General features: G+C 38.1%; 1 protein-coding gene across 6 annotated transcripts in view; it reads left to right on the top strand.

Moving 5' to 3' along the window:
- Cad89D (cadherin 89D) overlaps positions 1 to 17,861 on the top strand; it is a 34,725-nt gene extending 16,864 nt beyond the window's left edge. For 2 of the 6 annotated variants that reach the window (XM_018506332.1, XM_018506331.1), the window contains exons 3-21: positions 4,486 to 4,616; positions 4,689 to 4,844; positions 6,500 to 6,608; positions 6,970 to 7,172; positions 7,378 to 7,506; positions 8,264 to 9,221; positions 9,569 to 9,727; positions 9,981 to 10,158; positions 10,695 to 10,956; positions 11,044 to 11,347; positions 11,716 to 13,415; positions 13,796 to 14,008; positions 14,216 to 14,304; positions 14,365 to 14,448; positions 14,519 to 14,587; positions 14,848 to 15,051; positions 15,430 to 15,630; positions 16,239 to 16,403; positions 16,819 to 17,329. In XM_018506332.1, coding sequence (XP_018361834.1) covers positions 4,486 to 4,616; positions 4,689 to 4,844; positions 6,500 to 6,608; positions 6,970 to 7,172; positions 7,378 to 7,506; positions 8,264 to 9,221; positions 9,569 to 9,727; positions 9,981 to 10,158; positions 10,695 to 10,956; positions 11,044 to 11,347; positions 11,716 to 13,415; positions 13,796 to 14,008; positions 14,216 to 14,304; positions 14,365 to 14,448; positions 14,519 to 14,587; positions 14,848 to 15,051; positions 15,430 to 15,630; positions 16,239 to 16,403; positions 16,819 to 17,245 — 5,741 coding nt within the window. In that variant the 3' untranslated portion in view covers positions 17,246 to 17,329. The other 4 variants (XM_018506335.1, XM_018506333.1, XM_018506334.1 and 1 more) reach the window with 4 other exon arrangements.
- The last annotated feature ends 9,706 nt before the right edge of the window (positions 17,862 to 27,567 follow it).

Raw genomic sequence — 27,567 nt, 5'->3', positions numbered from 1 at the left:
GAAGTGATTCCTTTAAAACGTTCGCAATCCTTTTGGAAAGTGAAGTTTCGAGAGATTTAATGCTGACCACAAAACATGTGCTAACTTAGAACTTACTTATAGTTTGAGATAAATACTTTCATGGCAATTACGCTATTAAGAAGTCAGACAAAAATTAAAAAATCAAATAAGTAAGAAAGTGCCAAACACGGTCGGGGCTAGATACTACCTAATAATATTTTTGTGTAAATAAATACATCTTTTATTTATAACTACGCTTTAATTACTGGGCTTGAAACGCTGATTCACAACTGAAATAATAATCTTACAAATTAATTGATTGTTGATTTAAGAATAATGCATCTTAAAATCGTGTAAAGAACTTGTTGGGAAAAATATTACCTCAGGTAGAATTCAAAATTAGATAAATTGAAAATTGATAATTACGCGAATTAGCAAAGTATCAATGTTATCGATGTAAGCACTATGACAATAATACGACAGTAACGTTACAATGTAACACTGCGCTGTTATAACAGAAGTCTAATAAAAGAGTAAATTTAAAGTAACATGCAGAAAACAAATTTTTTCTTATTCAAATTATACTATTATTATTGTATATAAATTAACACACTGACGTATTAATTAAGCACGAAGATCCGCTTTGACCGAAAATAGGATTATTTCTTTTTACTATTATTATATGAGATTATTATTATATGAAAAGTTCATGGGGAATATAGAAACATTTCATGGTTGAAATCTTTGGTAGCAATTCATACCGCTCATGACTGCTCAAGCAGTGTTCGCATTAAATTTCTTGGCATCGCATTATTCACGCATATTACACACGTAATCTGCCAGCATTTGAATCAGAAAGTGGCAAGTAGAAGTTTGGACCGACACGTTCGCACCTCCCAAGAAAACGCCTCGATTGGCGTCGCCTGAGACGGTTAGAAAGTGCAAAGTTATTTTTAACCGTATCTACAATATTGATGATAATTAGACGTAAGTTTCACAATTAGTTCCGCCATGTAAGCAAATTCCTAATTAAGGTGTAACTAATTCGCGTTTGACGTGACATCGCGCATATCAGCGTGCGGCTGAAAAACCACCAAGAGTATTATAGATCGGAAGTAATCGCGTGTAATCGATAGCAGGTCGATATGATTTATATAATGAAGCAGGTACTACAGCTTTATTTATCTTTCAGAATAAATGTTACGAGAAAAGTAAGTGAAGGTACTTAGAGATTTACCCGCTCGTGCCCGAAATTAAAACCTATTCTACAATGTGCTCTTCGTATCCTACTTCTTACTTTTTGCCTCTCGCTTCTTTCCCCTTCGCGACCGTTTTATCGACAATTGTATTTCTTGCTATATATTTCCTGTTTCTTCCAAAGTTCGTTAACTTTTATCTCGGGTGACATAAAACGAAAAACCGGATAAGAAGCAAAAAGGCAAGATGTAAAAAAATAGCAAAAAGTAAGAAACAGAAAACAAAAAGCACATTGTAGAATAACCATAAGACTTCCGTACAAGATACTTATCAAAAATCGTTACGAAAGTATAGCCGAAGGAAAACTTCAGTCAGTCGCACGTTGACGAGGAGAAAAATAACGGGGTCTGCGAGTACGCATGAGTGCGCGTCCACCTCGTAATCGGAGTATGGCTACATTCACCGTGCGATAAGGTGAAAGTCCGACGTGATAAGTACAAACGGCCACCTGCAGCACGATCTAACTGAAACGACAAGTACCGAAGTGGCAACAAAACGCGGAGATCGGCACTTGTCGTCGTCGCCGTGAAAGACCGAGCTTATAAAGCGGGATAACTAATGATAGCCGGGTTAACCCACCGCGACATAAATAGGGCAAAATAACAATGCATCAAGTCCGAACTCACCTTCGAGTGGATTGAGATTTATGAGATCAGGATACGATAATGTTACGCAAGAAACCCTAACGCGAGTCGGCTCTTCTCGCATCCGTTATACAGAACGAATCAAAAGAGCAACGGCGAGAAGCTGCCAAGAGCTTATTACGAACTTTCTTCTCTTTTTATTCGTCAAATAAATAATCCATATAAACGTTTGCCGTACTAATTTTGATTTGGCAGAGACAGTGCTTGAAATATTCTGTAGTAAGATTTCTATTTTGTAACAAGATTTAGTGTCCGTATTGTTATATTATCATTAAACAGCTTTTTTTTTAGCATACATACGCAATGATAATAACGTCATTAAGAGTTATAGCGGCCTGGATTCTCTTTTTAGATTTTTTTTTTAAGTACCTAGATATATGTACGTACGTTGCGTGTTTTATTATAACTGTATTTATTGCGTGTAATTAGAATTATATAATAAACTTCACGCATAGTAAAATTATGGAATATTTAGAGCAGTTCAGAAAGTTTCTTATATACTTTGTTCATTTTTACGTAACGTCTGTCGACGAATGACTTCATCTTTTGGTACACATTGTATATTTCTGTGAGTTCTTTTCTGTGAGATTGTATATACAGAACGGGGAAATGTTTACATCGGTGCAATTGCCCAACTCCAAGTAGTCGGAGTGCCGGGGGGAAAAAGGTACGGACGAGGATAAAATGATGATCTGCGCGTTACGTTGGTAGTGCGATTACAAAGATACTGTGCTCTCGAAAGGAATCGTCGGCCTGTGACGTTTTTACGACGGGGGTGGAGATAAAGCCGTAGCTCGCGAGGGAGTTGTAGATGTATCTTAACATGAAACGCGAGGAACGAATCGTCTCGAGAATCTGCGAATATATCGCAGGTGGCCGGCGATGCGCCGTCACGATTCTTCCTCCCGACTCGATCTGATCGGCTGAACGATCGCAGCTCAGAATAAATTGAGATAAAATCAAGGCGCGAGCTTCCTTCGTTGTTGCCAGATAATGCACGCTCCGCTATCCGTCTCTCAATCCGTTCCCTTTCGCAGTCGGAAGCGATGTTTCACTCTCGCGTCCAGATTATGTTGGATAATTAGTCGGTCGTGTTCCCTGCGTGGATTTCAACGCGTACGCAACAATAGTGTAAATCCAGAGGATCGTTTACGTGCCACGCATGTCGGTTTTGAATGACGAAACGTACAGCAGATCTGAGAATCTCTTTATCTGACAATGAGATAAAATATACGAAATAATACCGTTCATATAACGGTTTACTCGATTCGTTTTTGTCTTATTTAGAGCGCTGTATTGGATTGCGAAAATAAAAAAAAAACTATATTCTATGTATATTTTTAAATAAAAGTATAAAATTATAGGCGTATTCTCGATTAGAAAATAATTTTTCCTTATAAACAATTCAATAAACACCAATTATCAGTAACATAATGTAAATGTTAAAATTTTGCATTCAACAATATAAATGCAATATAACTCATGTGTTATATAAGTTACATGTGAAATTGTATCATTGATGTTGTTATTTTTAGTGCTTACTGATAAATGTATTGATAGACGCTGATACTGTTCGGATTATACAAGTTATTATAAAAATATTAAGTATAAGATTTTGTCGGCGATTTGATAATTTTATTCTACATATTTATCATTTCCTTAACAAGAGGATCGCATGACGTTCGCGTTACCGATCTTCCTGACATTTTCCGTGCATGAAGTATTTATCTACCTGATACACTATACAAGTTAGAAAATAATGTCTATTATTTAAGTATCACGGAGAAATTTAATCGTAAAGAAAGTTTATGTTTTTCAAGTATATTTATTTAGTATTACATGTAAATAATGCATAAACGATGAATGAAATTATTTATTGTGCTCTTATGTCCATTTCTATTGATGCAGTAGAGTAACTTTAATCTCGATTTACTTTTTATCTTGTTCTAGTTCTAAGAATCAGAAAAAGAGTGAGTTAGACCAAAATTACAGTTAATCCATATTGATAGAGAAATGGACATTAAACTTTTTTCAATTACTTTGACTTGTTCTTTGATTATGACTAAAAGGATAACATCTTCTATTACATCGGAGATTCTATACGTATTTTTCTGCATAGAAATGTTTGAAAGAGAATTTAAGTAAGGAATTTAAGACACAACTCCAATTGGAAAGTCCAAAATATTTTATTTTGTTTGTATATATCGACCTTCCCTTGTCATAAACTTTAAAAGTAAATTGAGGAGAAGCAAAGTCTATCGACAAGTAGGTGGAAATTGACGCAAAACTGGCCAAGGCAAACAACGCTGTTTATATTGTCGTATTCGACATTGTATTCGACATGACAATGCCTTTTTACTTCTTATCTGATGGTAGAGAGAAATAAAAGTAGAAATAAAACTGACTCGATTACTTCTACTCTGTTGAAGGAGTACATCGGCATATTCTTATTCCTACAATGCATGTAACAGTGTACTTCGCGAACTCCATTCTCTGCATTTTAATTCCGGCGTCTCGCGACTGTTCACGCTCACTTTTAATCAATTTACGTGCAAGCTTAACATTGCGTTTTTCTCCTCGTTAGGATGTCAGTTTTATCCTGTCGGAGAGTACCTGAAATTCGTGAGGATACCGGAGAATCTGGAAACAGGGACTGAAATTCTTTCGCTAGAGGCACATCCTAGAAATCGACTCTCCATTACGCCGGTCGATAAGGTACGTCATCATCTCAGCGCATATTAATCTTATTTATTTGAATCGACGCATAAAAAAATGAATCTCGTACAGGAGGAAGACGCCGGCTTCTTCACTTACAAGGAAACGAACGAGACGCACGTTTCTCTGATTTTGGCGCAATCCCTGGAGGATCTGGTGGATGCGGAGTCCCCAAGGAACCTATTAAAATTTCGAGTCTCCTGCGACTTCGGCTCTGGTGACTCACTGGTAAAGACAAAAACTACATATCATACGTTTCGTCGGTCGTCGACCTCGCAATCATAGAGAATCATGAGAAGAATGGACAATAATAAGAAGAAAAGACTGCGCATTCCTATGAAATTGTCACTATCGATTTAGAAAAAGTGGGAAGTTTGAATCGTATCGCGCTGTCTCTTTCTAAAGTATCGAGTTGAAGAGAGATGCTGATAGAGTCGTAAAGAGATGCTGATTGTTCAATTCTTTCTAACGGATCTAAGATCTAACAGATGCTATATATATAATGATCGTGGAATGCGCAGTCTTTTCATTACGTTGACGTTTGCAATATATAATTAAATTAAAAATAACGGTCCCCATCAGTGCATACAGCAAAATACTTACTTTACACAAGTAATAATTACTTGTTTTAAATATTTCAAAAGTTTATATATCCGCAAATCTATTGTGAGTTCATCATAAGTATAAAATTTATTCAAAACATATTCTGAACTCTATAATAGTGAATTTAATACTTCAACCAGGATTGTTAAATTAAAATAAATTCGATTTGTTTATTATATAAAATTGTTTCTTTAATCAATTTTATAATATTTTTTAAAAGAAAATAAATTTTTGTTTTAAGTATATAATAGATTTTTCTAAAATTTGTAATAAGTATATTTTGAGATTATCATCAAGAAAATATTTTTTGTTAAAGAGAACTGTTACTTAAAAGGAAGAAAGTAAATGAAGTAATCATTTTCTTATCAACAGAATGATATTTCACGTGATAATTTAATTGTGTTTTACACGTATTGCCGCGGATGCCGTTCGTTACTCTTTAAAAGATTGTTATAACGCGCGCGAATTTTTTGATTTTGGATTCGAGCGTGCAATTAGAGCGTGTGTGAACCGGTTTAATTGCGGGGGAAAAAACGAATGAACGGGGCAAATTTACCGGTTTCAAGCTCTTTTACGCGTGGTAATAAGAGTTTATGTAACGACTCCCGCGCGCGGAATACCGAAGCGAGTAAGAGTTGTTAACGCACGCAACGCTCGGCACACGCTTATAACACCTCCCTAAATATTGATCCGGGATTTCGTTGTATTTTCACGTATTCTCGGATATACCGAACATTTTCATTTCGGCGCGCAAATCGACGGATGCAAATCGACTCTCGCGGTCCACTTTTTAATAAATCACCGCCCAATTTACTTACTTTCGAAGATACTCAGCCGCGACGAGCGTAACGCGCGAGGAAACGAGCGGAAAGTGGTGATCGATAGCGCGCCATAGATCTTACCGTCTGCCGTACACTATTTACCCGACTTGATTACCGATGATTACGGCTTTCGCGTGAACGGTCGCGCGCTAGATCCTTGCTTAACTCGCCATCCACGTCGAATATGCACGCGCCTAAACGCCATTCCGCGGGTATAGCTCGTGGACCGCCAGAGTACCGTTTCCCGGGGTAACTATCGATCCTTTTTCATTTCCCAAACGCGATACCATCACGTTTTATGATCCGCGCCGTAAAACGTGCCCTGAGACGTTGAATTGTGTCGACGCATAATTCAGCATGGATTAGAGATGGCGAGCGATGGTCGACCGACGAGGGGGTGCAGGGAACGATCGGGTGCAAGCCACCGAGTGTGACTTATGTTCTGCCGTTTATGCTCAGGTATCGTCGCATTTGTCGGTGACGATCTACGTGGAGGATATAAACGATCACGCGCCACAATTTGTCGATGCGCCTTATCACGTGGCGGTGGACGAGCTTACGCCAGTTGGTGAGATATTAGACCCACTAGCGATACCATAAATCGCTCCTGCCGCACCTGAATGTCATACAATTGATATTCTCGATTTTGCATAAATATAGGTATATGTCGCGTAATCCATGATCGCGGAAATAAAATGTTACTCGACGCTGTTACACGGTCCGCTGCACGTCGTGCGGGGTTTTTAGAATCTGACATTTTATATTCTCCCCAGATATTTTTCCGAGACCGGACGTGCACAGTTTCGTCATATGAAATTCCATTTTTCCAAATTTTGTCGTGAATCGAGCAGCGATTTTTCTCTCGGATTTCCTCGCTTTTCTGTTCGATAAGTTGACGCGCGGCATAAAGATTCGAAATGAACTCGCAGGTGTGACGATATTCCGCGGGATTCACGCGCTGGATGGCGACAAACCGAACACACCGAACAGCGACGTTTATTACGCTATCGTGAAGGGAAACGAACAAGGCAAATTTTCTCTCGAATCCGGGCACAGAACCGCCCTGATACTCCGGAAGCCAGTCGACTACGACAGCGGAGATCGCGAATTCACCTTGGTTATTACTGCGACTGTGAGTAATATGACGTATCTTGAAAATGTATAGTACAGTTTTTCTTTCTGCTTTATGAAATTGTTCCGCTGAATATGAAAAGTTAAATGACTGTTGCGTTCTGCAACAGTCGACATTTGTAAGAAATTGCAACTCAGCAATGAATGACAAACCAGATTGATTTGCAATAGTAATTCCTGACGTAACACATGATGCAATTCCTTAGGATCGTGGTGTCCCTGCCAGGAGCACGAACAGCACTGTAAAAATTACTGTGATGGACAACGATGATCTTGATCCGAAATTCACGCGAGACATCTACAAGGCGAAAATTTACGAATTTTATCCTATGCCGGTACGATTATAAAAATTATTCTATTGCATTTAGTGCGCGAGGTGTTTTAGAAATTATCCAATCATCCTGAACGTATTTAAGCAAAATAATAAATATCTCATGTAATCAGAATTAGATATAGTTGAGAGGATGGGTGGAATAAAAGCACAATTCTACTTAGGCCCTTTTTCCGGCAATTAGCTTTTTCATGTAATATTGATCGTAATACAAAAGTATTGTAACATGTAACTTCTTAAAGACATTACATAAATTCATTTAATGTTGTATCCAATATGTGTATAATAAAAAAGTAGCAAGTTATTTTAATTTGTATTAATATCAAGATTTTTTAATTAGGTCTTTATTCCGCCCATATCCTCTCAATTATTTAATATTCAAAAATGAATTTTGAATGAGATTTTATTTTAGAGATTTAATTGTCAATATACCCAAAACTGAACAATTGAACAAATAAAAATTAAACAAATTAAAATCAACGAATGTTCGTGAATATTTTCCGAGTTTGGCGTTCAATGAAGTATTAATCAAGGAATAATCATCTAAAATGTCTTTTTACCTCAGCAACAAAAAAAATGTAAATTGTTGTAATAATATTATTTTGTATGAATATTATTTAACATATTTTCTTTCTTTTTTAATAACGAAAGAGTAATTATAAAGCAAAAATAACAATTTTTAGACACTTTGCAAATTTTTAATAATATTTTTTAATACAATATTTTTAAATTCTGGAGTGTAATATTATTTTCTTTTGCAGGAATATCCAATCTTTACAGAGATAAACTTTACCAATCCGATCCACGCGGCCGATCGCGATCGAGATATAAATGTGCCAGTACGATACGATATAATATCTGGCAACGAGAGGGGTTTCTTCCATCTTGATCCGAAAAATGGGTCGCTGTTTCTGAAACGTGCGATTGATCTCGACGCCGAGCGAAGCTTGTCGGGCAATACGTTTAATCTTCAGATTCACGCGTCGCAGGTGGATAACCCATTAAAAATGACCGTCGCGCGGGTTGAAGTGGAAGTGTTGGACCTGAATGACAATCTACCGCAGTTCGAGGTCGATCTTTACAACATCAGCATCGTGGAGAATCTGCCGAACGGCTTCAGCGTGCTGCAGGTGATTGCGCGCGACAAGGACCAAGGCGAGAACGGGAAGTTCGATTATCAGTTGGAGGATTCGTCTGGCGCCTTCTCTGTAGAACCACAGTCTGGATGGCTCACCGTAAAGGATCAGACAATCCTAGACCGCGAGAAGCGCGATCATCTGAAGATGAAGGTCTACGCCGTGGAGCACAGGCCGAGCATCGTTGTGACGGGCGATGGATCCAAAGGATCTTCCGCGGATGTCGAAATTACTCTTCTCGATGCTAACGACAACAATCCCATCTTCGTGCCAGGCAATCTTTACGAATTAGTGGCGAGGAGTGACGTGAAGGTCGGCACCGTGCTGGGTCAAGTGCATGCGGTAGACGAAGATTTGGGTCCCAACGGATTGGTCCGCTATCGATTGCAGAAACCTGGCAACTCCACACTTCGGAAACCGCCGTTCTTGGTGAATGAGAGCACGGGCCTGATCACGGTGTCGGAAAGTCCGATACTGGAAGGTAGACACGCGATTTTCGTGGAAGCAGCTGATCAGCCGGCAAATCCCAGCGAGAGGAGATTCTCTTTAGCGGTTGTCACGGTGGATGTCTTTCGAGCGGACGGTAAGTCTGAAATTTAAGACAGTGATGGAATTAATGAATAAACACTGTCCAATTTAAATGACAGATGTAATTATGAGAGCCTTTGTTTGAAACTGAATAGGAGTAAGCATCATTGTTCGAGTTAAAAACAATAGTTCATAGTAAAGGAAAACTTTCAGATACCATCTATTGTTTTTTCACTGTTTAATAATATAATTACTATTTTTTTAAAGAACAGATAAATAACTTAAATGCTCTTTAAAGAGTTTCCAATGACGGTAGATCCGTGTTTACGTAGACATTTTTAATTGTTTGTAAACAGTGTAAACTTTCACTGAGACATTATTCGAAACATCCATGTGTTTCAGGTCCAAATTCGTGGGAACCAGATTTCGTCGGCGCGCCCTACGAGTTCTGGGTCGGTGCGAACGTGCCCGTAGGTACCAGTGTCGGGCAGATTCGCGTAAACGACGCTGTTAAAACTAACGACCTTATCTACGATCTTCTGCATGGTTACGAAGAGGGAGGTACGTAACAGCGTAAACGTGACAGGGATGGTGCGCATTGAGTTAATTAATCCATAGCTCTCGCAGGAATTAAAAGCTACACACGTCACGACTTCTTAACGGTCTAATAAACCCCCGCCCGCATTGGAGATATCCTCAGATGCGTCCTAATTTCAATACGCCTCCGCGACTGGAAACACGCGATGCGCAAAATGCCTATATTATTCATGCAAATGCGTAACACATGCTGCATACATATACGATGGGATTTCAGTTCCATTTGCTGTGGAGGAACGCTCAGGCACAATAACAGTTGTGGAGGAGATCGAGCGTTTCGACCATTCTATATACGACTTCGAAGCGATCGTCAGCGACGAAAGGGAACTGACACTGATCACGAACGTTTCGATCCACGTGGTGGATCCGAATGACAATCGGGGTATCTTCACAAAGTGAGTGAAATTGCATAGCATCTAATTTGTTCTTAACGACTTTTATGACATTTTCGACGAATAAGAACCGAGCAAAATATGTAAAACACACGTCCTTTTACGTTTTCTTTAATTGTTGATTACGTTCTAGGAAGCTTTGCTAATCAACGTCTGACTGTTTTGTTAGCTATTAGATACCCAAATAAATTACTACTCTAGTAGCACAATTTATTGATGCAATATTGACCCAATATATCTTGACTGCATGCCAATGTTTAATCAATGTCTTACCAATGAATTGTGCTATTCGGGTAATAATTGTCATATTGTGTGGTTCTTTCTTGGCAAATAATATTATTTTCCACAATCTTTCGGTATCGCTATTAAGTAATATCCTTTGGGAGCCTCGTGCCTTGTCGCGTCTTCCAACGTATCTCTCTCATGAAATCGATACGCCAGATTTGCCGACTTCGTTGGACGCGTCGAAAGGTCAAAGGTCCGGTGACTTGGATGGCTACCCATTTGCTTATTCAAAAGTCAATGACCGTTGATTGCAGGGGAACGACCACTGCTCCACTGATTTTCCATGTAAAGGAGAATGTTCCCGGCGCATTGATCGGCCAAGTGCTCCCGTATAATGGCACAACGGCGGCTATGTCCGGTACTCAGTTTCTCATCGTCAATCAGCAGGATGTGCCCGATATCGCCATTATGAATGACGGTTCTCTCTATGCTCCTCAAGGTTTGGATCGCGAGGCAAGGGAGAATTATAGTATCACCGTGATTGCCGAGAGCTTACGCGGCGTGGGCGTGTTTCAAGTAAGTTTGTCATTCGCAAATCGAGCCACGATCCGTTATTTGTTCGTCTGTCGTTCTAATCGTTGGATTTACGACTCTAATCCTCAGGTGCGAATAGTCGTGGACGATGAAAACGATCATGCGCCGGAATTCACGTTGTCCGCTTACGAAGGCCGGATTATGGAGAATAGTCCTGCGGGAACGGAAGTTACTCTGACAAATCCGATTGTGGCGAGCGATAAAGACGAGGGCGAAAATCGAGACTTTACGTTTACACTACAGGGCGATGGTAGCAACCAGTTTAGAATCGATCCGATAATGGGCCAAGTGTACTTCCAGGGTATCGATGACAGTGTTCTAGATCGCGAGACAAGGACGAACTACGAATTCCAAGTTATCGCTACTGACAGAGGTAAGTCCTTTGATAATCCGTATTTCTATTAATATCGCTTCAGATTAAACGTCCAAACATTTATTACATCGATATTTAATCCTCACAACAATGAGTTATTTGGATTCAAAGTGAAAATTTTAGACGGTTGTATTATCTGTATTAACTGTGCGGTTCTAAATTGTACGTAAAAAAAAAAAACTTTGAATCTCCCTCTGTCATTTATCATAAAACGAAGGTTTACTCTGTACTTCAAATAGGACGCTTTAAAATTTAAGTGTAATATCCATAGCTGTAATTGAAAATTAATAACTGTAGTTGAGGTTTAAGATATAGTTTTTAAAAATTCGAGGTATAAATCGAAAATAAATTATTTGTTTCTCGTACAGGCGGACTACAGTCAGAGAGTACTTTGAGGATAACGGTGCTCGACGAGAATGACAATCCTCCGAAGTTCATACGGATGATAGTCCTGCCGGATCAGGGTGTGCGCGTATCATATAATCCAAGTGACGATACGTCTGCCGAGAAGGACGAGATAGAAGATGTAGAAGCTCAACCTGAAAATTCAGATGATAAACGGCGCTCACCGTTACTGTTGGTGCCAGAAAATACGACGATCGGCGTACCGATAATACGTCTGTTGGCGGACGACAAAGACGAGGGCGCGAACGCAGCGATAACGTACAGTCTAGGGAATGAGACGACTTCCAGCAGGGCTCGATCGCGTCGTTATGATGCGACTAGCCGTCGTTACTTCCATCTCGATCCGCGCACAGCCGAGATATCTGTCGCTCGGAGCTTACCGCCAGAAAAGAATATTCGATTGTTCATCTTGGCAAGGGACTCTGACGGTCTTACGGATAATATCACCGTCAGGGTCCACGTGACGGATGTAAATGACCACGCGCCTGTTTTTGACAAGTCCTGGTATACCTTCGATGTGGCTGAGGGCACTTACTCCAATTACGCTATCGGTACGGTGCAAGCGCTCGATGCCGATTTCGGTGAAAACGCTAATCTCAGTTACGAGCTGATCACTAGCCATGAGGATTCGAAACAAGTCAACAACGCGTCACGATCGTTCGAGGTGGATCCATATCAAGGAGTGATACAAGTCAGCGGGACTCTTGATCGAGAGAGAGCTACGACTCATCGTCTTCTCGTAATCGCTCGCGATCAAGGCTCACCAAGTTTGAGCTCCTCTGTGGAAGTGGAGATAAACGTATTGGATGTAAACGATAACGCGCCAATGTTCCACGGTTACGACGAGCTTGACGAGGGTGATCAGTTGCCGGTCTATCGGGTTTCCGTCCTGGAGAACAGTCCAATCGGCACGCAAATTGCCAAAGTATACGCAAACGATAGCGATTTCGCTGGTAATGGAAACGGATTAATCCTATTCGATCTGAGCTATGAGGATCACGCGGACAAACAATATTTTGCGGTCGACAGTAAGGAGGGCATTATCACGACTATCGCTAAGCTCGACTACGAGACCAAGAGCAATCATCGTTTGATCATCACGGCGAGCGATCTCGGCTCGCCGGTCAGTTTGACTTCCTCAGCCGTGGTCCTCGTCACGGTATTGAACGTTGACGATGACGACGAGGAGGCGGACAACGAGGTGCACAAGATGCCATCCTTCCGGCATCGATATTACGAAGTGGAGGTTGACGAGAATGCTTCCGTGCCATTACTGATTGCACAGCTCGATCTCACCGATGATCGGCATGGTGATTACATAAGATACAGCGTCGTGGCTGACGGTTCTGACGGCAGGGATCACTTCTCAATCGATCCTAAAAACGGCTCCCTATATTTGATGACGGAGATCGATCGGGAAGTCAGAGATCGGTATGAGGTGAAGGTCAGAGTCGACAGATTAAAGCTCGGCCGTGGCATGCCAGTGATGATCTATCCGGTCGTTGGTGAGAGGCTGAATGGACTCGCGCCTAATGAAGCCAGAGTGGTCGTCAGAGTAAAGGACGTGAACGACAACGCGCCCAGATTCAAGACAAAAGACAAGCCCATCCTCGCCGTTATACCTACTACTGCTCATTACGGTTACGAGGTCGTCAAAGTGGAGGTATGTATGCGCGAGTCAAAGCGAGCTCGTTTTAATCCATTTTGGTTTTTACATCGGTCTTTTGTATCTTCTCTCTACCTTTTCGTATTCGTTCTTAACGTCTCTATTTTCAGATTTTATTTAATTTTCTGAAGTGACTTCTGAAGTTCTCATGTTAAATTACTTTATCTGCGTCTATATACAAGTCGTTCTATTAATTACGAAGTAACCTGAAATATGCTAATGAAATAAGTAATATCGCATCCCTAGTATTATAATACATTTGAAATAGAGTTTTTATTAAGAATTGAAAACTCTCGAGTTAAAGACTTGAAACGCTTAAAAAATCAGTCATCAGCTTTAATGCTGAAATTTATTTGGACCCGTTTGGCGAATCGCAGGCCGAGGATCCGGATCTGGGAATAAATGGTGAAATACGTTATCAAATTCTTGGCCGAGAGGATGCTCCGCGTTTCGCCATTGACCCGCTCAGCGGTCAAGTGCGATCTGTAGCGAGTTTTGGCCGCGACGCCGGTCGCGTCTTCGGTTTCGACGTCAAGGCCACTGATAGACAGGGCGCCGAGAACGGGCGCAGCAGCATTACCAACGTCTTCGTAAGTTCACATTCTGTACTCCCACGTACTTTTCACGCGGTGTATCTTAATTACTCTCCGTTAGAGATAGTGCCCGGGCTAATTTCCCCGCAAGGAAATGGGATGTTTCAAAGGACGGAAACTCCTTCGCACCCTCTCACTTCACTCGGTGCCGACCTTGACAGTTTATCGTGCCATCCGGTATATATCTCACTTTTGAATCCGTAGGTGTACGTGTTGGACGATCAGAAGCAAGTCGTCATGGTCATGGGTCGGAAGCCTATCGAGATCGAGCCAGAACTCGAGAACATCACTATGTAAGTTCTGCTTCGTGATATTCGTAATGAGCATGACGACACATATTAATTGTTTTTCAGAGCGTTGCAGAATGTCACTGGCTTGGACGTTCGGGTAAGGAAGTTGGAGCCCCACATTGAGAAGAATTTGATCGATGGTGCCTCGTAAGTGATTTGTTTGATGAGTGATACAATGTGATTCGAATTGGTCGTTATATTTTGAATTATTTTTTAGTACCGATGTTTATCTGTATGCGATCGATCCACATTTGAATGTTATGATAGACATGGAAACTTTGCATAGGTAATCAATCACATTATTATCGAGTGTAAAAGATATTTTAAATTCGTTCTCCTTATCTAATATAACTTTTATTATTATTTTTAATTTATTCATTAATTGAAAGTTTTTCCCACAATTTAATACAATACTTTAAATAAATCACTAAAAATTTAATTAAAATTTTATATAAATCTTCAAGTGAATTTTTCAATATTTGATATTCAAATATAGTAACACAGTAATCTGATTTTTTAATAATATATATACGCGTGTCTTTTTAGCGTTTTTAATACCAAGAAGGCAGACATAAAACGCGAACTAGATGAATATCGTGTACTGGAAATCGCTGGTAACGCCCCACGTAGAGGTAATCAGCGTTACTTGCTGTCTGCCCTCGAAGTAGGCGTCGTGGTACTCGCCTGCGTCGTCTTCGTAGGTGCCCTCGTGACTGCTCTGTGCATTACCTGTGTTCGTCGCAACAAACGGTACGCGGAATATGGTTTTGCTCGCTCGCCACCTCGCCTAAGGTCAACGCAACGCTTATCTGCGTTGTCATACTAACTCCTGGACAATGTTGGCTAAAGGGTCTTACCATCTTCTTTTTCTTTTCTTACACTTTCGCATACCAAAAAGTCGAACTATCTATTAACAATTATTAACATATATATATTATATTATTCTATTTAAACTCATGACGACGCTTAATTATATAAAAAAGGATTGCGGAATAAAATAATGGAATGGGGGATCGAATCGGTGTCTTGTTGGTATTTGATCGGCATCGGCTAATTTAAATGCCAATTATTTTTATCTTCGACACAAAGTGCGCGTTCTGAATGGGAGTCTCGAATTCCATTCGTTAGTCGTAGACGACGAGACAAGGCCATGTTCTCGACGGTTGGTCCGGTCGGATTTGCTCTAACAGACCCCGCCGGCACTCTGCAAAAGCCACCGCTTTTTCCCACCTTCGTCGATGGTCTCCATTACGACCCGGAACCCTTCTGCACCGAGATGTCTAGGCGACAGAGCATGTGCGAGCACGGCAATTGCGTCCGCTTTCATACGTAAGTCTGACCTGATTAAAGATTATTAGGTAGCGAGGAAATTTTGTGACTATAACTATTTATGGCAGATATATTAATCTTTTTATGATGTTGAAGTATATAAAAATATGTATTAAATTTAATTAATATATATTAATTTTAAGATTATATTCTAAATTTAATTTTATTTTTTACCTTAGAAAATCTATATAAACTTTTTTTGTTATCTATAACAGCATTTGAGACATTAACATTTACGAACAAATAAGTTATCGTTTTAATATTAAATATTTAATATTAAATATTTTGTAATTATTTTTCTATTAGTATAAAATCTATTTACATTTTAATAAAAAAAAACGCTTGTATTCGTACAAGAATAATTTTCGATAACTCTTTTATGTACAAATAGAGTCATCAATATGTTCAGTAATTATGATAGTGGGTAAACAATATCGTTTCATATTTTTAATAAAAATCTGATTTTTCGAAGATATGCTGACGTTAGGAATATATTATGTAATCGGTATACTCGAAGGCTTGCACAGACTTATCTTTATAGACTATATATAGTATCGAGAAATTTCTGAGTACCTTACATAGATGCTACTACCACGGGCTATTTTCAGGATGGGCGGGGGCGGAAAACATGCGGTGAGGTCGACGGGAACCTTGAAAGGCCTCGAGGCATCCGCGACATCCCTGCATTCCAGTGGTCAGGACTCTGGTATCGTAGCGCGCACCTCTTGTCGTTGCAGTCACTCATCTAGCCCTTCTAGTGGTGAGAGCAGCAAGTAAGTTGGGTTTCTAGTAGAAATTTTTGTCGAACACAACTTCCCCGATAAAAAGCTCGACTTTACTTACACCATGTCGAATTTGGCAAATGTTTTGCATTGTGATAAAGAAAAGTAATAAATTATTACTTTTCTTAGCAATATATGGAATAATTATAAATTATTAATAAATATATTAATAATTATAAATTATTAATAAATATATTAATAATTATAAATTATAAAATATATGAAGAAAATAAGAAATACAATCATGGTGTGCTTAAATAACAAATTTAAATCGCTATATAACAAATTTTGCTGAATCCAATGTAACATATATATACATCTGTAATTGTCCCAATTTATGTAACACGAGCTTCGTACTTCTCACCCTCCTCCTCCTGTGGCAAAAATTTCCTCTATTTTCTTTTAGCGGGTACGAAGACTCGCTCAAGTCCCTTCAACGTCGCGAGAGATGCAATGACGTCTCCCGTGGCAGTCACGAAACCTCCAGCGTGGTCGGGAGACGTGCAACGGCGGCGAAACGGCGGCAGCGGTTTCACTCCTTCTCGAACGCCGAATCCGTTTATACCCACGAGATGATCCTGCAGCGAGAGCAGCAGCAGCAGCAGCAGCAACAGCATTGCTGCATCGGCACGGCGAAGAGACAAAAAGCGGAGCATCGCCGTGCTCATTCCGAGGCGGAGAACAATATCACCGAGACGGTGATACACGAGCACCCGGGCACGGAGATATCGTTAGTGGGCTCCCTGCCGAATACATCGACTATGCACGGTAGGTCGATATCGCCAAAAGCAAGAAGAACTATTAATAAATATGGGAAACAAATACAATTTTAGTGTTATAAAATAAAAGTATCAAAAATCTTATTACCGTTTATTGAATTGAACGCAGTAACGATAATCCGACAAAATTGAACAGATAATCAATTCGCAGGTTCACAATCAAGAACCAGCCACATGCTCTATTAGCAGCACCGATTTGTAAAAAGAGGAGGAGCTTCCAAGGAGCATCGAGATATAACGGTTATTTTTATTCGATAATTTAACGTTCCCTTTTGTAAATTCGTGTATAAATTGCTGTTGTACCTCGCGTGCTCATGGCGTGTCATCTCGTTGCCAAAGTCTTCGTACGTCGTCACAAATCAGAGAATCATTCATTCTGTAAATACACGGCATTGTCTTTGGTATTCGATCTTCCATGTTCTTTTTAACTAATCGAGATAGACTAGGTAACGGCGTAACAATTGTTGTTAAGATTATTTATCGCGCTAATGTTACAACGTGAGGTGCAAATGTTTATGTACAATATTAATATATTGTATATGATAATTCGTTGTAGATTATGTACAGATACATTTTGCAGTAAGTCCATTTTGTGATGAGTTATTACCTTGATGTGTTAGCTGAAAATTTATTTAATATATCTATACGTAATATGTACGTTGTGTAAAATGTAACATAGTGTAACATACGTGTAATTTATGTCTTGATTAAGCTATCTTTTCTTATTAGATAATATATCGTAAAATGTTTAATATTATAAGTAATAAATTTTCTCTGCTTTTATTCTAATATGTTGGTTATTAATTAAAATTTATAATATTAATAATAAACGTACCTATCTTTGAGATAAAATATCTATTATAAATAAAATAATTTAAAAATAATAAATTACTTTTTATTGATTTTCTATGAATAAATCACTTTAAATTTTATTTATGTCCGTTTCTTTAACTATTAATACATTTATTTATTGTTTTAGATATAACAAGCTTATGTTTCTTTACATAATAAATATATTTAGTATGTAATCTATGCTGTAATTGAGAAGATTTTGGAAAATTTCTGTTCGAGTAACTTTCTTTCGACTATTGAAAAATGTAATATGATTCTTTTAATTGTAAAATTTGTTTAAGTATTTACTTGATTTTAATATTATAGGAAATCTTTCGAAGTTAAATTATAATTTAATTAAAATTTTGTATGCTATAATTATAGCTTTTTTAGTGGGTTGAAATAGCTGCTGTGCATTCACGGGCGCAATCACGGCCGTCGTCAAACCTGACCTTCGAAGACTCGTCAAAATGCCGATATCCCGCAATTCCTCTCAAAGTCCTCCCTGATGTCTGAGGAATTTCTCCACTTAATTAAATCAGCGAGGGTGTTTTAATTACGATAAATCAAATCAGCGTGCAGAAGCGTTATTAATTCCTCTTTAAAGGGAAATATCGGGAGAACGCTGTAAATTATTAATAATGCTGCTAGCGTGAGTAAAGTCGTTTCTGATCGTCTTTTTATTACGATTTGTTTTAGATGATGGACGATTGTCCATCCATACCCGTTTTTAAAACGTGACAAAAACGTTCTCTCCCCTTTGCTTTCTACGGCAAAAACAATAACCAATACATTTACGGGAAAGACGGTCTGTTGCAAGAAGTTCTTTCTCAGTAATCACAATATCGTCAACTTTTTACGTAATTACAGTAAGTAAAGTTTAATTCCGCCAGATAAATAATCAATAATACCATTTTACAAATGCCTCATTTTCTAAAAAAATTATCTTTTTCAGTTGTTATTATACCTATTATCTTTATAATTGATTTATTTATACATGTAGATTTTAGATGTTTATTTTAATCATATTGGACGGCGATTTGTTGACTAAACATGGCTGCAGGTCCAGAAGGATGTTCTTCGGGTGCCTAATACGTTCGGTAAATAAGTTTTAAGCGCTCGATCGAGCACTCAACTGAATCAAATTATGTCATCGATTATGGGATCAGGCGCATGGTTTAAAAGGTCACCGATTAACGTTGATGATCTCGACCTCAAGCTAGGAGGATCCAGAGGTAATATTGACGATATATGGAAGATGCTGCGTATCTCGAGACGACAGAAATCACGGATCCTGACGGAAAAAGTGGGAAGGATTCTGTGATGCGCATGACATGGGATTAGGTATCTAATATTTCACTCAAGTATTCGAATAACGTTCTTGTAGAAGCTCAGTTGATGAAATAACGCGGTCTCGCAGTCAATTGTTGAGCAAGGCCGTGGCCTTCGATTCTGCATCGGAATTTTCGATTCATTTTCAGCGTTTCTGCTTTTCTTTCATTTATTCACGACTTTGGACAGGGAGAAGATCTGTCACTCTCCTTTATCATCGTGCTAAACGCTAATCTGCTTAGCAACATCTGTGGTAAAAACGTTCTTTTTCAGCAATGAAAATATCGTTAACTTTCTAACGTAGTCATAACATAAAATTTAATTACTTCTTCTGAAATAAACACACAGTGATCATCATTCAAAATTCGCTAATGTCTTCTTAATAATTTCTTTACATATTATTATGATAATTAACTTATTTATCCGTGTCACTGTGTAATGATATTAAATTAGAGAGCCTATTAAGGGAATTGGCAAGTCAGATTGAAATTTTTGATAAACTGAATAACTGTACGAAAGTAAAATTTGACCTAAATTTACAACATAAAAAATATATTTTTTATTGACACAAATGTTTATATATATATATATATATATATATACTTCGAGATTTCTAGCTATATTTGTCATAATCGGATTATAGAGAGATATCACTACAGAACGACGATCTCGAAAAAAAGAAACGGAGTATATAAATATATATTTGTCAATAAAATTGTTTTTTATTTTTATATGTTACATAAAATAACTCAAAACTTCACTTTCGTACCTTTACTCAGTTTGTTGTAAAAAATTATCAAAACTTTCAAGCAATTTGACTCTCCAGTCTCTAAAATAAAGACCGTATTTAAGTAAATTCGGATTAAAACAGAGATAAAAAGGAAGAAGATACACTTTACATATAATTTTATTCGGCCACTGCGACGAAATTTATTATTTCGCTTTGCTGTAAAGAAAACTCATTCTTGTACAAGCACGTTCGCAGCATTAGTATCTTCCCGCATAACGCGTTACATTATGAATATACGCATATAAGTACACTTAGGTGGAAATGCATCTCGAGTAGCCAACACCCGCTGGCTCGCATCCGGAAAACGCCCGATGGACTCTCGGAGACTCTTAAGTATCGATCCATGGGAAAATGAATGACTTGTTTCGTGCTTTGGGCGTCAAGGCGAGCTAATTCGCATATTCAATCGTATATGCATTAAAGCCGGGCAGCTATTAGATGCACGTGAAGCAAGCATGTAGCAGCCAGCAGCCGCAACCTGAACTCGATCGCTCAATTACACGCAGTTCGGTTGCCTAATATCGTGCCGAAGGTTACAGGTCGTGTATCATGTGACGACCTTGCCCATAATCCCTACGCCGTGACCATCCGATTAAAGGTCCATCGAGTTTCGTATGAGAAAAACAACGATCGGAACCATCTTCAATCAACGAGCGATTCCTGAGGTCCAGACGGAGAATGCCGGTTTAAAATTGCCTGAAATTCTTCTGCGATAGTTTTGCCACAGGCGATTAATTCGCGAATTCCCGCGACTGCGAAAGTCGCAAGTGGAAGAATATAAAGTTGCGAAGCGCGTGCGAAGGACGCGTTCGAGACACTTGGGTCCCAAGTCTTGGGATACTTGGGGTAAAATCAAGAGAAAGAAAAAGAATGAAAATGACTGAGAGCGCGAGGCAAACGAATTTTCAAAGTACAATTTTTCACTGATGGCTAAGAAGATGCGTGGAATGAGCGCTGTACGCCTCTCGAGGACAAAGAAAGAATCCGTCCTTCTCGGCGGGCACGAGTCACCTATATGTAGTTTGTACTAACGAAGGGAGTGTCCTTGTCTCATTGTGTGCCGAGGGAAAGAGATCGTCGTCGAGATCGCCGGCGAGATCTGAACAGTCTCTTTTGAGATTCTCGCCCGGATAATAGCGACGGAGATGAAAGTGGATTGCAGCGGGGGAAGAAGAGCCGGGTGATATAAGCGGGCAGGATAGGAAGGGGATACACCGATAATTCTCTCGCTCTCTCCGCACTGCGTCCAAGTATCTCGAAAAATACCGCAGAATTTCGGACGCGACGTTCGTATTCATGCTTTCACGATTTTTAATGTACTTCGATTGAAAAGACACGCACCACGAATGATGCTGTTTTAAAGAGATGTAAATCGGGTTACTAGTTACCTAGAGATAACTGACGCGGTATCGTCAATAATAATTGTGATCCGATAATCCTAAATCCTACGGATCTTCTCAGCTCCTCTCTCTCTCTCTCTTCTTCGTTTTCGCTCTCGTTTTCGCTCTCACTGTGAGACAATCCGGCGATAAATTCAACACAGTCGGATCTCCAGTTTTTCGTTTAGCGTGATGGAAAATTATCGTCCTTCGAAGAGAAGCTCGAGGACCGGCCGTGCTTGCTCGCTGGATTCGAAAACGCTCACGAGTCCGAATCCGGGTCTTAACCGAGCTTGCCAATAATGCAGTTCTCCATTGCACCACTTGGAAAATCCTTTTTGTACGATAACGTTTATATATTTGCCAGGCCCTGAAAATGTTGCGCTGCCGACGAGGTGGTTTCCCGAAAGCACGTTTAACTTTTTCCACTGGCGTTTGCCAGTAAAATAAGTTGATACTCGAGCCTGCATCGCGTACTACAGTTGAATCCATCAGCAACGGTTTGGAATTTATGATCCGTTCCTCGAAGTTTTCGTCCTGTACTTTCTCCCGCCATTGTCCCAATCATCTTTCCGCTACTTCGCGATACGGCTTGCAATCTTGTACGCGGATAAGGAAGGTAATCTCAGTGTGGAATCGCACGAGAATGTAACAAGACGAAATATAAGGCAGCTATTTCGACGGGAGTTACGAAGCCCAATACGAGAGGGAGAATGATAGTTGGCTATATTGACGTTGCATTCTGACTTTGGACATTGATATTTTTCTTCCTCTCGCACTTCATACCGCAAGATCATTTTCCTTTATGGGATGGTTGTATTAAGAATGTGATAGGACAAAGTATAGATAGCTATTTTGGCAATAAATAAATGAAGCATAACAAGGATGGAAATTACCGTCGCGAATTTTAGCTATTGTAATTTGTGTTTTTTTTTGCAATATAAAGGCAAAAGAGATTCTTATAATATTAAGAAAGTAGACTTGTAAAATTTAAAAAAACATTTTTATAAATAATTTTTCATAAAATTATTGTATTATAATTATTTTAGTTATTATTCTATTTTATATATACGTGTATAAAGTTATCGAGTATCTTTATTTGTTTAGATTGAACTTTTGGGAACTGACCTTTTCCAGTTTTATGAATGCAATTACATGATAGAAATCTATTTTCTTTGTCTCTAGGTTTAAATAAATTTTAATGTTCTCATATCAAACTTACTTATATAAAATCAAATATAAACATCAAATATCGAATTTAAATTTAAATATGATATTTTATTTACCAAATCATTATATGTTTAAAAATATTTAAGCTTAACAAAAGAAATAAAAATAAACAATGTCGTTTAAATTCTTGTTAGGAGAAAATTTACTCCAATGTGCAAAAAATGTTCTTAGATAAAGATTAATATTATTTATTGTTGAATTTTATATATATATATATACATATATATAAACTATAAACTAATTAAGACATTGTTGACGCAATTTTAACAGTAAACGGAAAAAAATTTACAACTTTTAATAGAGAACATATTAGTAAATGATGAAAATAAACCAGGTATGATGAAACTTGGTAAATGATGGTAGGGAAGGGATTAAACGAGATTCTAATTGAGTTGTCGGGATAATCGTGTAATCATCGATAATTCCAAACGATACCGGGAGAACAGGGGGATCTTTTTTACAAATTTCGGCTGATAAACGTTTAATAACCACTAATTTTATTCGGACGATTCGTTTCATTGAGCGTCCTTGGAAATACGATTCAATTAGCCGCTTAGCTGTCGCTTACAGTAACGTTGTTCTAGAAACCGGAAATTTGGGCAATTTCGCCGGAGTCATACGATCCTACATAATCAGCGAAAGACGACGACGGTGGGCGTCGTGCTGCAAAAACCGTAAACGAAATCAAGCTGACGAATGGAGAGACACAAGACGAATGACGTAATGTGGAAAGGAAGGGAGAAAGTAAGGAGAATGGGGAGAATTACGATCAAGTAGAAGAGAGAAAGAGATTAATCGGAGCTGCACACACTGCTACGTGCGGCTGTATTTGTCTCGAATGTGCGACGCAGCGCCGCAATTGATCCGTCGCGCTGACAGTGAACCGACACAGAGTGGATACTCTCCTTTGCTTTTCCAAAATTTATGTCGTAATAGTAACATTTACCCATGCATCTCACAGTTGATGGCATGTCTTAGTCCCGAATGCATTTCCACGCCAGCAAACATTTGATTATTTTTGACTCGACGTACAAACAATATACAGATATATATGACGAAAAACATAACGGTTTGTCGAATTTAAATAAATAGCAGATAGTAATCCCCCCACTAAAAAAATTAATTAGACCCTAAAATTATTGTATATAATAAATACAGTCACTTGTAAAAAATTGATTAAAGTTTTTAAAAATTACATAAAAGTGTTTAATATAAAAAGAAGAAAAGAAGAAATTAGATATGCAAAAGCAAATTCTCATAATTTGTATATTATATAAAAATTCTGAATAAATGTATTTTTAAAATGATAAACTTTCGTGAATACGCACAATTTTTTCTAATTTTCAAAACACTCGATCAACTTTGTATGTCACTGTATACATTTCAGTAAGTACTTTGTATGTGACGACTGGACATTTTCTATCAAAATCTCTATATTCTAGACTAGGTCGAGTGTCGAATGTTTTGTAAATTTATTTATAACCTGTGTCTGATATTGGAGAAAAAGATGCCCTCTCCTGCTATTTATTGTAACACCTGCTAGAAATAGAACAAACGAGATCATTGCGATAAGAAATGCGTAATAAAAGCATAAGCAAAAATGCTATGCTGTTATAAAAATTATAAATACGTAACTTGTAAGTAAAATATTATGGATATATATTATAATAATGTTTTTAATACTATATTTACTATATATTAAAAACATCTATTTATTATGTTATAAAATCCCAGAAAGACGAACTTTACCGAAGTTGAGCAGAATCAATGATTGAGACTCATCACGCAGTCGTCTTCTTTAAACGACCCAGAAAAGCTCTTTAAAACTGGTAAGTCCTATTATCTCGGGAACGATTATGAAGAATTCATTATTATTAGGTCATTATTAGCCAATTACCATCGATAAATCAGGAACAAGTTAATAATGAGGCATCTCTCTTGTTGTTTGTGCAATATATTTCAAGATTATAAATCACAATTGTTCAAATTACAATCGTAAAAAGATAATGACTATTATTAGAGAGAATAATATTTATAAAAACAAAAAATTGCTTGAGAAAACCTCTTCAAGAATAGTGACAATCCCTTCACTATTATATTTTACGAGCACAATACGTTGTTAAAACTATCATGGCTAAAGTGTTGGATCCAAGTGTTCCGCTCTCATAGAAATATCTATTTGTTTTTCCAATATGACGTGTTACCTCTTTTATAATTTTTAATAAAAGATAATTGAAGCGGTTCTATAAAACTTTATAAACTAACTTTTATAAAACTAACTTTAAAAAATGTGAATTAATGCACACAATTCAGAATATAATAAATAATTTAACATGCACGAGCGCTTATCCAGAGGAATTAGAGAGGTTTCACCCCCAAATTTTTTTATTTATTTTTTTATTTTTAATTAACATATAAATAATACAATTTAAAAATACAACTTGTATAAAAAATATAACTTTACCTGTAACTCTTAATAATTTTATTGTCTAAGGACTAAGGTATAAAATATTTGTTTCTCTTCGTTACGATTGTGTAAGGAATTCCCGGAATTTCCGTTAATTAAAACTTTGACAAAGTACCCGATACATAAGGAAATTTTTTACAAAGGTTTTGAGCTCAGAAAAACAGAATATGTTCTGAGATGTTAATGAGAATACTTATTCACAACTACATATTATGTTTTCAATAATTATATCTTTCCATTTCTTCTTCGGAAAAAAAATTATGACAAAAACTAATATTTTTCCTAAAATATTAAAAAAGCATGTCATTAACGCAAAAAATTGCTGTTTGTGTAACAGAATTGATAAAGAATCTTCCTCCTTCCGAAAAAATCTTGAATACACAGATGTTAATATGTGATGATAAAATAGGTAAATTAAAGAGTATTATACTTTGCGAAAGGTAGAATTCAGAGATGTTTATCGATACAGTTGTTTCGTTTAAGAAAAGAAAGCAAAACTTGTCATTTGAAGACAGATATCCAACATGAGAGATTCATTCGACGAAATTCCGTCGTGAGATAAGAAACACCTGCTACAGAAATATTTCAACGTCAATGGAAAGAGCTGCGAGATTCCTTTAAAATTACATATCTTCGCTATCTCATATTTTTTGTAAACCTTTTTTATAACAGTACCATGAAATTAATCAAACATATACGTATTTCTATACAATCTACGATTTCTATAATCGTTTTAACTGACATTAGTTTTACTATGAGAAAGATATTCAATAATCTTGAGAAAAATATTAAAATTGCATAAAAAAACAATATCAATTTAACAAAAAAATTATTTCTTATAATTTAGTGTTAGTTAATAGAAGGATATTGTTTCCAAAGTGTATTGTGCTCATCAGACTGACGTAAAACATTCATGAAATGTCTCTTCCGAGTTACAGTCACTTTTGGCACAGACTTCACGTCAGTATAGCAACAGTATTTGTTGACAGCGTTAAAACTACGCAAACGTAATGTGTCTCTTTCGGGTTACGGTTTTAGTTTTGGTTCTGACACATCAGGAAGTTTTGAGCGTATGTGCGTTTTCAGTGGAACATTCAGCTCTGCGACGCATTGGACGCCCACAAAGGTTGAACATCTCTTATAAAAAGATATACCGACTTTTTACTATCCTTGTTCATTTGTTGCAATTGAATAATTTGATTTATTGTAGAATTCATTAAGAATGCAACGCGCTTGGCGTAACTTTTTTATCGTTCATACGATTTTTCAAAATATTGTTTTGCTGACAAATTCTTTTGTATAAGCAATATAAAATTTGATCACAATTTAGTTGATTATTTTATTACTATTATTTAGATCCCATTCATAACTTTGAGATAAATATTCCATATTTTTTCTTTTCTCTCTCTCTCTCTAAATTTAAATATTATCGTTATAGATCCAGGATTGAATGCTATCTCATCATTAATACTATTAATCAGTTTACGGACTGTCGAGATGTCAGTTTTCTCGTTTCTCTTTGTAATTCGAAGATAAGAAAGCAGACAATAATATACAAATATAATATAAGAGCAATAAACGTGGACGATGCACTTGATCCGGGGCGCCGAGTCGGCGATGCGAGCGATGCCAACGGAGGGGGTTTTACGAATTCGTCGCGCGTATTTCGGCACAGACTTCACAAGAAGGATGGACGGCACAGGAGGATGGACGATGGACACGCGCGACCGCTCTCTATGCGATTGCAGAGCAGCTGCGTCGCGCTGTCATCGTCGCCAACACTCTACCTATTTTCCCAGAGTTTTGCTCGCACAGTAGTAGTTCCAGTGGGTAGTGCGCGAGCACATTCGCATGCGGGTGCATGTGCCGCTGGATGTAACGCTTGCGCAGTCGTGGAGCATCGCCAGACAGCTCGCCGCGACGGGTGCATCTCGCGGCAGTTCGCGGTCGTCCTCTAAAGCAGGCCCATTAGTCGCTCAGCATCCCCGGCCGCGGCAAATACACGTTTTCATACATATACTCTTTCCTCACTTCGTTATCCATTACCTCCGTGTCCTTCTATTTTTCCTCCCGTCCCATCATTCGACGAATCACTTAGTTCGATCACTTTAGACTCTTACTACTTCAATTTTCACCCTCGATCGCATCTCTCCGGTAATCCGGAGAGTGGTCCCGGTCAGATGGATTTTGGCACACGTGCAAAACGTGCTCAGCTAGACCGCGCGTATCCTTCAGCATTCGATCTACTCGTGTAGATACTCGCAATATCCCCAAAAAAGAAATCGATGCCGGTTTCTACAGCTTGCCATTACTGTACATCATCTGGCATATCGTTGACACCCTGATC

Source organism: Trachymyrmex cornetzi, unplaced genomic scaffold, assembly GCF_001594075.2.
Source record: "Trachymyrmex cornetzi isolate Tcor2-1 unplaced genomic scaffold, Tcor1.1 scaffold223, whole genome shotgun sequence".
Taxonomy (NCBI): domain Eukaryota; kingdom Metazoa; phylum Arthropoda; class Insecta; order Hymenoptera; family Formicidae; genus Trachymyrmex; species Trachymyrmex cornetzi.
The sequence above is the reverse complement of the archived record's forward strand: the minus strand, read 5'-3'. Positions and strand labels throughout refer to the sequence as shown.